The sequence below is a fragment of the Podarcis muralis genome, chromosome 6 (assembly GCF_964188315.1).
Source record: "Podarcis muralis chromosome 6, rPodMur119.hap1.1, whole genome shotgun sequence".
Classification (NCBI taxonomy): Eukaryota; Metazoa; Chordata; class Lepidosauria; order Squamata; family Lacertidae; genus Podarcis; species Podarcis muralis.
The window spans coordinates 7073850-7084641 of NC_135660.1; the positions used below are offsets into that span (position 1 = coordinate 7073850).

The following is a 10792-nucleotide window of genomic DNA, read 5'->3' on the forward strand; positions in this document are numbered from 1 at the left end:
CAATTCCAGAACAGGGAACAAAGTAATAAAGATAAGTAGGAAAAGGCAATATACAAACATTACAAAGTCACATAAGCAACAAATGAACAATTATGTCATAAGTCACACAAACAAAACTACACTGTAGGCAAACATCAAAGTTTTCCAATTTAACTCAATACCAATTTAACCAAGGGGGGGGGGGGGGGACGACCAAAAGTGGCAGTATGTTTCCCACAGCAGTAAGCCACAGTTGGTGTTTCTCCTTCCCATTTCAGACAAAACTCAGGAGCCTCAACAGCAGTTACAGCTGCTAGGGAGGAACATGCAGTTGGAATTGCTGACTTCTGTCTTCTTCCTTGCCTGCCAGCCCAAACACTGTCCTTCTGAATAGCTTGGGGAGCTATCCTCTTCGTCATGTGCAGGGATGAGCTAATTCCATGCAGTGCAGAATCTCTTGTAGTGATTTTTTTCTTCTTAGGAACCAACTTTAATTTAAAAGAATAAACATACAGTATTTCTTCAAATGTAATATGCTCCTTTTTTTGGGCCAAATTACATTTCCAAAATTAAGTGTGCATTAGATTTGATGGTGCATTAGATTTGTGTAAATATGGTACTATTCTGTTTCTTGAATTAGGGAAGTTAAAGCACCAAAACAAAACCTAAAAACCACCTTCAGTTGGATGTCTATGTCAAGGCTTAAACGTAGGTGGGTGCTGAATGTATTGCGTTATTTGAGTTCAGGGAGCAATTCTGAATGCAGTTGTTTGAATGTGTATATGAATGGACAGGCAAATCTTAAAATGTGGAAAGATCTAGCCTCAGTACCTAAAAATGGCCATTTTTTTAAAATGCTACCCTTCCCATGTGTTGCTTGCGTGGAATGAGAAGCTGGTCCCTTTGTGGGCACTCAAGGGACATGCAGGTTGCCTCACCTAGAAGACCTACTTGTGTGGCTGCCTCAGCACTACAATCTTCACCAACCTGGTGCCCTCCAGATGTTTTGATCTACAGTACAACTCTCATCCACTTTTGTGAGTTGTAGTTCAAAACATCTAGAGGGCACCAGCTTTGCAAAGGCTGCACTGCTTTGCACATGAGGGATAGTGGATGGGGGAATTCAGTCTCCTAGAAATAACATGTTTGTGCACATGTGCATCTTGCGTGTCACAATTTTTGTAAGCAACCCTGGAAAAGAGACCATACAAAGGGGGAATAGCTATGCAAGATGGAGGAACAACCAGATGCCCGCTCTTATTTTTTATTGCTATATGTTGTAAGACACCTTGACAGTCATATAATCAAAAGGCAAAGTATAGAACAGTGATGGAAAATTACTGGTTCTCCAGATGTTGCTAAACTCCCAACAGCCCCAGTCAGCATGATAAATGGTCGGAGATAGTGGAAAACTTAACAGCATCCGAAGGGCCACAGGTTCCCCAGCAATAGAAAAATGCAGTATAAAAACATTCTCCACCAGAAGTACACACCTGCACTAGTCTTTGCTAAAATATTCTAAACTGGGGATATCTGCATAAGTGAACGGATACATTTTGCCCCTTACATAAATTCTAAACAATTGTGAATAGGCAACATTTAAATATTTGTGGACTACACTTTTTTAAAAGGCAACGTAAAATTTGCCTGAAGAAGGGGGCACCTATACAAACTAAATTTAGTGCCTCCAACGTAAAAAGATGGCCATGGGCTGGGGCCAGATTTCCAGAAAGATTTGTTTTCTCTGGAGTTTGCAGGCAGAGGAGAGTGGGGAGGGGACCAACCACCTCCGACAACTAGGAGGGGGAGGAAGAGAGGGGAGACATAAGGAAGACAGGAATGGCAGGGCCCGTGCTGCAAACCTAGTCTGAGGAGACCGCCTCCTCTGCAAGAAGCGTTTCTGATGCACCATTTGTATGCTGCTTCAATGGAGGAGGAGACGAAGAAAAGCAAAAAGTGAACTCGGCATCCCTTCCCGAACCCAAGACTTTCCACCACCCGCTCTTGGAAAAGGGAAGTCTCTTGGCTGGTTGGCATCCATCTGTTTCGGTAGACAGTGGAGGAGTGTGCCTTGGGTAGAGATCGATACGGGAGAGAGAAGTTGGATTGCAGCTGGGGCAGATGAAGACATCCAATTTCTCTGCTACAGATGCGCCATGGCGTTTCTTCACTCTGCGCTCCTCCCGGCGATCGTTCCTCCTCTGATCACTGTGGATGCACGACCCGACTGCCCGTCTCCGGGCGCTGCAAAGGATTCGCACACGCGGCGGGGTGGGTGTCGCCCACCTTCAAGTCACGTTTGCAGACACCCGCGCCCAAAGGATCCATGCATGCCGGCTCCGGTGAAACCCCCACGGGGGGGAAGGAAAGTGCGCCAAGAGGCGCCGCGCCGGAGGGAGAAGCTCCACTCCGCCCGGGAGGGCGCCCTCTTCCCGGAAATTCTGGGGGCAGGAGTCTCCCTCGCAGGGACCGCGCGCGCTCCCCCCACCATCAAGGAATCGCCACCGCGGGAGGGGGCTGCGGGGCGTCGGGCACGCGCCGCGAGAGCGTTCCCTCGGCGGAAGCTGCTTCTTCCTTCCCCAGGAGGAGCAGGCGGGGCTAAAGGCGAGGGAGGCGGCGCAGGAGGCGGAGCGCCCGCCCCGCAGCCGGCGCCGGTCACCCCTGAGAGGAGGAGAGGAGAGCCGGGTGGCGGCAAAGGGGGACCACCATCGCCGCCTCCAGCAGCAGCAGCAGCAGCAGCCCCGCGGCTCCGCTCCCTTCTCGCCGCCCGCGCACAGACGGAGCCGCCGCCGCTCCCGCTGGAACAGCCCTTCCTGGCCCTCGGCCGGGGACCCCGCGGTGCCCGCAGCCCGCCTTCCTCGGGCGCGGGGTGGTCACCCCAAGCGGAGGACGTCAGCTGGCCTAGCCGCCCCTGCTCTTGCCCCGCTTCTCGCGCCGGAGCAGGAGGCGATGAGCGGCCTCGAGGACTACGCAGGTGGGCGGCGGGGAGGCCGAGGGGTGGGGTGGGGGGAAAGGGGGGGCGGCGGGCGGCTCCCCTGGGCGCGTGTGGGTCGTGGGGCCTCCAGCTCCTCCCCCCCCTCCCGCTTGGGGGGCAGCTAAGTAACGCCGCGTGTTTTCTCCTCCTCCCCCAGGTGCGAGCCCCGTGCCCAGCCCCGGATCCCCCGGAGGGGACGAGGTGAGTTCCGACCTCTCAGCGCCGAGCCTCCCTTCCCTCTCCTTCCCTTCCCGCTGCCCCGGGTGTGGGGGGGGGAGGGGGAGAGAGAGCGGCCGGCATCTTGCAGCCCGAGGGCAAAGAAGGGGGGGGCGGGTTGGTTGCGGCTTCGGGGCGAACCTGCTCGAATAAAATAATGGGGGGGGGCCAGGGAAGCCCTTCGACGCATCATGGAGCGCAAGATGCACACTTTGAATGGCGACGCGCATCCACTTGGCGGGGGGGGGGGCGACTGGCCACCTCGATTATTTTATTGGGGGCGAGGAGGCGATGGACTTCGTCCCCTTGCGAGTTCCTCCCTACGGTGTGTTTATATATACATATATATTGGGGGGGGGTTGTCTCTTTTTCCCGGTAACCCGGCGGTTTCCTTCTCCTGAGGGAGGTCGCGGCGGTTCCGTCAGCTGCCGGCTCGGCGGCCTCTCCTCCGGGCGAGGCGAAGAAATAAATTGTGTGTGTGTGTGTTGTGTTGAGGGGAGGAGAAGAGAGAATCGAGGGGTTCAGAGGAGGAGTTGGGGGCGTTGTTTTATTTATTTATTTGCTTGCTTCCTTACTGAGGCGAGGGCGACGGCGCTCTGCCGCTTCGCCCTAGCCGTGTGTGGCGGCGGCGGCGGTGGCTGCCGGGATCCGGGGCGGGGGAGGCGGCCGCCCGGTTCCCTGAGGAGAGAAGCGCTTCTTTTCGGGGCGGAGAGGCGGCTTCCTTCGCTGGTTCCTTTGGCGCGAGGGCGGCTCCGCCTTCCGGAGGTCGGGGGCGGGCAGCGCCGTCCCGCGTTTTCTGGGGCCGGGGCCCTTTCCCCCCCTCCCCGCTAGGGGCGCGTGGGGCGCCGAGGAGCGGCTGCCTTGGCTTGTTTCCGGGGTGTGTGTATGAGTGTGTATCCGTGTATGTGTAGTCATCTGTGGGGAGGTGTTTTTTTGGGGGGGCGCAGACTGAGGCGCTGCTCCCTTTTCTCTTTTCTGACCCCCTCCCCGTCTTCTCCCGGGACGGTCGCGGCTGCGCAGGCGCCATCTTGGGAGCGATCAGGTGTGTTGTGGGGGGGGGGGGTTGTGTTTGTGTTGCCCCCAAGGAGGCGAGAAGGGGGCATCTTGGAGGGGAAATGCTAGTAAATGCCGGTCACGCATAAGCGGGGGGGGGGGGCGCGGAGATGAGCCGGCTTGGTTTCTCCTTCACCCCTAACCCCATGTGTTACAAATCACTTATTCTCTTTCTCCATTGCCCCCCTCCCAAAAATAGAGGGGGGGGACCCAACTACATACCATAAGGTAAAGGTAAAAAAGGATATACATACTATATCTCCTTTCCCTAATGTTTTTTAGAGGGCATGCTATGGCGCAGCTTGTTGATTTCCTTAAGCACCCTGCGTTGGCTATTAGTTTTACTTTGTGTGTGTGTGTGTGTGTGTGAACCTGCGAGATTGAGGTGCAGGGCAGAGGAAGTAAGTTGCAGGCTGATGTGTAGCTCAAGGGTGCAGACTTGGTCTTGGCTACCCTGGTGCTTCTCCTGACCCTTCTTGAAAAGGGGGAGGCCCTCCTTGCTCTCAAAAGGAAAAGTTGCTCCGTGGCTCCCAGCCTCCTCTTAGTGTTTTGGCACTGAGTAAATCTTTCAGCTCTTGAGTTTAGTCTTCGCCTGAGTTATTGTTGTTGTTTAGCTTGAATTGTTGTTGTTGTTTCTTCTTCTGACTATGCTATTCATGGTGATTTGTTGTTGCTTGTGGGCATGGAGGGAGGAGGAGAAGGAATTGTGCCTTGTCTATTATTCAAGATGAAGAACCATTTGAGAAGGGGTGCTCTCCATCCTTGCATTGAATCCAGTTGTGGAAATTTTCCAGTCCTAATTTTTTGCCTGACTGTTGTAGGGCTTCTACCCATCCCCACAGCTGTTTGTGGGAAATACTGTTTGCCAGCTCAGTGCTGCTGTTCATAACCTTGGGGTGTCAGTTGTGGAGAGGCAGTCTTTTAAGGAGCAGGCCTCTCCTCTTGAGTGTCTGCCATGGCATACTTGGAAATGGGGGAGGACATCAAAAGCTTATTCCCAGCTCCCTTGTTGTGGCTGGAATTTGATAATCTGTTGCTTCCCTTTGTCTGCAGGGGGAGACTTCATCTTGTTTTGCTTGCTCTGATAGGAGATCCACAGGGAAATATATTCACATTTCCACACTATTATTACCAAGTAGCAGGAGAGAGGTCCTTGGTTGCTTTCTCTTGAGATCTGTCTGCTGCTGTTCTGAAATCCTACAGGTGGAACCTGCTGTGCTTCTCTTGGGTTTTAAATAAAGAGGTCTGAATGAAAAAAATGTCTTTTATTTCTGTGGCATCCCACCAGATGTCAAGGAAATAAGCAACTATCCTACTTTTAAAAGACATCTGAAGGCAGCACTGTGTAGGGAAGATTTTGATGTTTAATGCTGTGTTGTGTTTTTAATATTTTATTGGGAGCTGCCCAGGGTGGCTGGGGAAACCCAGCCAGATGGGTGGGGTGTAAATTATTACTATTATTATTATTATGGTTGATGTTTTTGACAACTGTGTATCTTCCTTCCTATTTTGAATAAGGAGTTGGATATCCTTGTTTTAGTAGCCTTTCCCCATATGTTGTGGGGAGGCAGGCTATAGTCTTTGGGGGACTTTATGGCAGTGTACATGCAGAAGGTCTCAGGTTTAATCCTTCGCATTACCCAGAAGGGCTGGAGATACTTCTGCCTGAAACCCTAAGAGCCACTGCCAGTCATTGAATACAATACTGAACTACTCAGAGTCAGGTCGGTGGTCTGGCTGATATACCGCTGCTTCCGAGTCTACAAAGAGCTATGGGGTTTGAGTGTGGTACAGTGCTGACCAAGGTCATACTGATAAGATTGTACATCTTCGTTTGGAAGGAATAGACACTGTATGGATCAGTGGGTTTGAATGTTGTTCAGGGTTGGTTGTCAAGTATTGTTGCACCCACCTTTTGGGGTGAAGTTAGTCAAACGATTGGAAAGTTGCATTGCCTGCTGTGGCTGTAGAGACTGATGCGAGAGAGACATGTTTTATTGCAGCTAGGGCAGATGAAGGCGTCCGGTTGTGCTGCTGCAGATGCATCATATTGTTTCTTCTTTCTGTACCCGCCCCCAAACTTAATACATTATATAAGGTGCTGCTATGGTGGTAAAAAGAATCTATTTGCACTCCAGACTGCCTGCAACTAATTATGCACGACTGCTTTATTTTACTGTATGTATGTAAGGATTGAGCTCAGAGTCTGATCCATTCAACTTTATATTTTTGTAGCCTCCACAGAAAAGACAAAGAACTGTAGAAGACTTCAATCAGTTCTGCACTTTTGTGCTAGCTTATGCAGGCTACATCCCATACCCAAAGGAGGTAAGAGAACTTACACTTTAACAATGTTGGAGCTGGCTGTCTACTTTTGTTCTCACTTTTCTGTTCTGGGTGTTGGTGACTCTCCCCCCCCCCCCAAAAAAAACCCCGACCTTCTGAAGGCCCTGAAATCTCATGTGGGTTTTCTTTTCCCTTTCTAGAATGAGCCTTGGCTCCACAGAGGCAACATGAGCCCCCAGAACAGCACAGGCAGCACTCAAGACAGTGACAGCTGGGCCTCATCTCAGTGCTGTGACTCCCATGTGCTATCAGATGATGGAGGAATCAGGAACACTACATGCAGAGGGACTGGAAACCTCCTACTGAACTCTGACATTTCCAGTGGCTTCTGTACAGGCCGACCGCTGCAAACCAAGAAGAGGAAGCAGTCAGCAAAGAAGCTCATCTTGGACCGAGAGGTGGATAAGAGGGTGATGCCAATGAACACAAAGGACATTAAGCAGGAAAGGATTGAGCCAGGTAAAGGGACACACCTAGAATCAAGGGAGCTTGAATCCTGTCTCCCAAAGGAAGAGCTCCAGTCCACATCTCTGCTGGAGCAATACATAAAGCAGAAGGACTGGATCCATGGAATGCAAGCAGCTGAGAAGCCTGAGGAACAGAACTCGTGCAAAGAGGAAAGAATCAGCCCTGCCTGTTGGAACACCGTAGAGCAGAACAGTGAGGAAGAACTCAGTAGAGACGGCTCCCAAATCAGTAGTAAGTGTGCAAAAATAGTGAAGCTTTCAAAATGAAGTCAATTGAACATATGAAGCAGCTTCCCTCAGAATGGGATAAATGCACCATCAAGCCCAGTATTGTTTTCTCTGATGCAGCAGCTCTTAAAAGGTACCAGGCCGAGGTTTTCCCATCACCTGCTACCAGAGAACCTTGTCATTGTAGCTGGAGATGCTAGTGATTTGGCTTGTGCTCTGCAATCCAGCTCTTGCTCCTCCCTATTGTCAGCTTTGTGATCCAAGTGATAAGTGTCATCCCCCCCTTCCCCGGTCAGTGGTCTTGTGAGGGGTTGGGCTGTTGCGGGAATGTGAGTTCAAAGACACCTTAAAGTTGGAGTGTATCACAAAGGAACTGATGAGCTGCAAGGAATTGTTTCAGGAGCTTCTGTCGCTGTTGAGTAGTAAAGGCAGGGTCTAGCATACCAGCATAAATGTGGGCACTCCTAGTCATCTGACCTCTCATTTTTCCCTCTTGCAGCTTTGTGTGAGGATTTTGCTGCTGCCTCAGACACCAAAACCGATGGTGAGTAGATCACCGTATGTTACTACTGCTCGCTTCCAGTAGGGTTGGTGGCGGGAAGAGAGGGCTCCAGTAGTTTTTCGGAATATGTCTCTAATCTAAAAAGTCTAGTAATGTGGGTGCCATGCATATGTAAAAACTTTATGGGGTTAAAACTTTTAACACTTTGTGCTTTCTCACATGCAGAGGATGATGCCTGGGATCTCATCACTTGCTTCTGCTTAAAGCCTTTTGCTGGGAGACCTATGATAGAGTGCAATGAATGTGCCACTTGGATCCATCTCTCCTGTGCCAAGATACGTAAATCCAATGTGCCTGACATCTTCATCTGCCAACGATGCCGTGATGCAAAGCAGGAGATTCGCCGCTCAAACAGAGCCCGCACCATTCCCCGCAAGCGATTCTGTGACTGACTTTGGCTTGGGGGGTGGCTGGGTTCCCTTTGAACTTGGACTGGATCCCTATTGGCAAGACAATCAAAATGCGGGAGCCTCCCTGGGAAATAAGTGCGGGGGCCCTATGCTTCCAGAAACGTGTGTCTTATTCAAGCCTATTGCAGGTGGGTGGGGCATGCTGTTCTCTACTTGATAGGGCCTGAACTGTGCTTTTGAGATCTCAGGGTTACACTAGAGCAGCAAATGCAAAGGTACCTGGCAGACACGTGACTGGTTTGGTGGATTCCAGTGCACAATGCACTAAGTCAGCCAGAAGCCTCTTTGACCTTGTGCAAAAAGGGCTCGGTGCCTTTCAACTATCTATGGGAAGCTGGCCTAAAGTTTGTTCTTTTGTGGTACAGTAGCTGCTCAGGCTTAAATTTTGTAAGTTTATGGCCCCAGGTTTGTTCATGGGTTTTTTGTTTCCTTTGACCCTAGATCCAATTATGTTCTGGTTAGTTGAAGCTTCTGAATCCCTTCATGAAGTTAAAGCACATGTTAGAAGAAGGCAGCTAGCTGTCTTCCTGTGTACACACTGCTTGGGAGAGAACCTTCTGCAACTGAAATGGCAGATTCCCATTCTCTGTTGGCATGAACTGCAATGCAGGGCAATTGACATTAAACTTCAGTAATGTGGTCATTGCGCCTAGTTCTAAGGAATCTGCCCTCTTCAGAAACTTAAATACACTGTGCTATTCCCAGTCAGGCTAGTCACCTGAGGTGGGTGGCAATTTTCACTTAATGTAAATATTTTATATACAATTACTTAGAAAACTTCTTGCTATACCTGCTCCATATTAAACTACCACCCTTCCCTAGACTTCCAGTTGCACTAGTGTCCAATTTGAAGGGAGTACAGGAGTTGTGGGGGAAAGACCAAAGCTGACAGCAGTAGAGGTGGTGATGAGTTTACTGCTCTAGAATCTAAAGAGATGGCAGTAGCAGAAGACTTAAGGTATGATGGTGAGCCACACTGAAGAAGCAGATTGGGTCCTGCTTTCATTTCAAGTTGCTCTTTCGTTGCTGAGAATATTTCACCTTGTTGCCATAGGTGAAATGTGGGGCACGCTAAATGGTGACCTGTCTACTATGCAAACCTTTGCTTCTTTTTCTTGGGGCAATCATGCCAGCAAGCTATTGCTTGTTTTGGAGGACAGGTCTCCCTGCACTGTCTATACCAGACCACTGAACCTCTTTTATTTGACCCACGTGCCTTCTTGATCTTACACACACACCACCTTATATTTGACAATGCTTGTATGTACAACCCTAATTCTCACTGTACAAGGTATTTTCAGTGGCTTGTGATGGGCCTTTTCCTACGTAGGACAGACTTCTCATCAGGTTGTAGGAATTTAGGGAGCTACTCCATGAATGTCTTACTTCCCCTCTGCCCCCTCAAAGTGTTTACACTTTTATAGGTAGTCACTTTCTATTAAAGATGTAAAGTAGTGTATTGTGGTACTTTGTCCTATGCCAAGTGTTTGGAGTGCTATGTATAGAATAAAAATACTTTTTAATCAGTTATATTGCAGATATTTGACTTCATTGTAACCCAAGTCGAGTGTTTTACATAGTTACATTCTGCTAAGGTGGGGGTGGGTGACTAGAACTCAGCTGGCTTGTGCAACCTTACATGAGTGTATACAGATCAAAAGTTGGCTGATCGTTTACTTCTCTACCATGATAACGTGTTACCTACAGACTTTACATACGTATTTGTCCAGAAATGCAGTCCTATTAAACTGGATAGAGTTGTAAATGTAAGTTTCAAATTTATCATCTATTTTGTTTACTTAAAACACAACTTATGAATTTAACTTCTGCAGATTTTCTTAGTGCAACATCCAACATGGTGCAAGCACACGTGGTCCTCCTATTCCCACTTTGTCTCTCTAGATCTGCTCCAGATTTTGAGGATCCTTTCCTCTTGCAGGCAGAGTTGATTATGCACACCTGCATGGATTTAGAGCAAGTGCATACTAGTACAGCTAGGGCACCTGTGAGATGCAGAAAGACCTATTTGATCTTCAACAAGGCAGGTGTGTTTAAAGGGGCAATGTTCAAACTGACCTTGATGGGGAAAAATCCTCAGAACTTTTTGTTGTAACATTTTAAACTACAGTGGTACCTCGGGTTAAGAACTTAATTTGTTCTGGAGCTCCATTCTTAACCTGAGGTACCACTTTAGCTAATGGGGCCTCCCGTTGCTGCTGCTGCGCCACCACCACGCGATTTCTGTTCCCATCCTGAAGCAAAGTTCTTAACCTGAGGTACTATTTCTGGCTTAGCGGAGTCTGTAACCTGAAGCGTCTGTAACCCAAGGTACCACTGTATTTTAAAGGTGAAGACCAATGTGGTTTGAGTTTTGGCATTGGGTAAAAGGCTTTGTCCACAAATATATCTGGCTAAAGTACAGCTCAACTGCCAAGGCTGCCAATAAAAGCACACAATTCTCTCCCACAAATGTTGAAAATTCTTCAGTGATAGATTATACTGTAGTATGTCACTTTGAGGGAGAGAGAGAAAAGCCTGCTTGGTCTTCGTATGCAAT

The 10792-nt window shown here is 49.2% G+C and overlaps 1 protein-coding gene across 2 annotated transcripts; it reads left to right on the forward strand.

Moving 5' to 3' along the window:
- Positions 1-224: 224 nt before the first annotated feature.
- On the forward strand, positions 225-9763 carry LOC114598070 (PHD finger protein 13-like). 2 transcript variants are annotated; one of them, XM_028731731.2, is made up of 6 exons: positions 225-2953; positions 3111-3154; positions 6458-6550; positions 6709-7267; positions 7763-7807; positions 7991-9763. In XM_028731731.2, the coding sequence occupies exons 1-6, from the start codon at positions 2929-2931 to the stop codon at positions 8215-8217; spliced, it is 993 nt and encodes a 330-aa protein (XP_028587564.2). In that variant the 5' UTR covers positions 225-2928; the 3' UTR covers positions 8218-9763. The 2 variants fall into 2 exon arrangements, with proteins under 2 accessions (XP_028587564.2, XP_077785815.1); XM_077929689.1 differs by lacking the exons at positions 225-2953; positions 3111-3154 and adding an exon at positions 4075-4211.
- The last annotated feature ends 1029 nt before the right edge of the window (positions 9764-10792 follow it).

What these genes read in the sequence shown, in the direction of transcription:
- LOC114598070 (XM_028731731.2), top strand. Translation starts at nt 2,929, where the DNA reads ATGAGCGGCCTCGAGGACTACGCAG. An exon ending in GATCCCCCGGAGGGGACGAG is followed by an intron (nt 3,155 to 6,457) that starts GTGAGTTCCGAC and finishes ATATTTTTGTAG; the next exon opens with CCTCCACAGAAAAGACAAAG. An exon ending in AGACGGCTCCCAAATCAGTA is followed by an intron (nt 7,268 to 7,762) that starts GTAAGTGTGCAA and finishes TCCCTCTTGCAG; the next exon opens with CTTTGTGTGAGGATTTTGCT.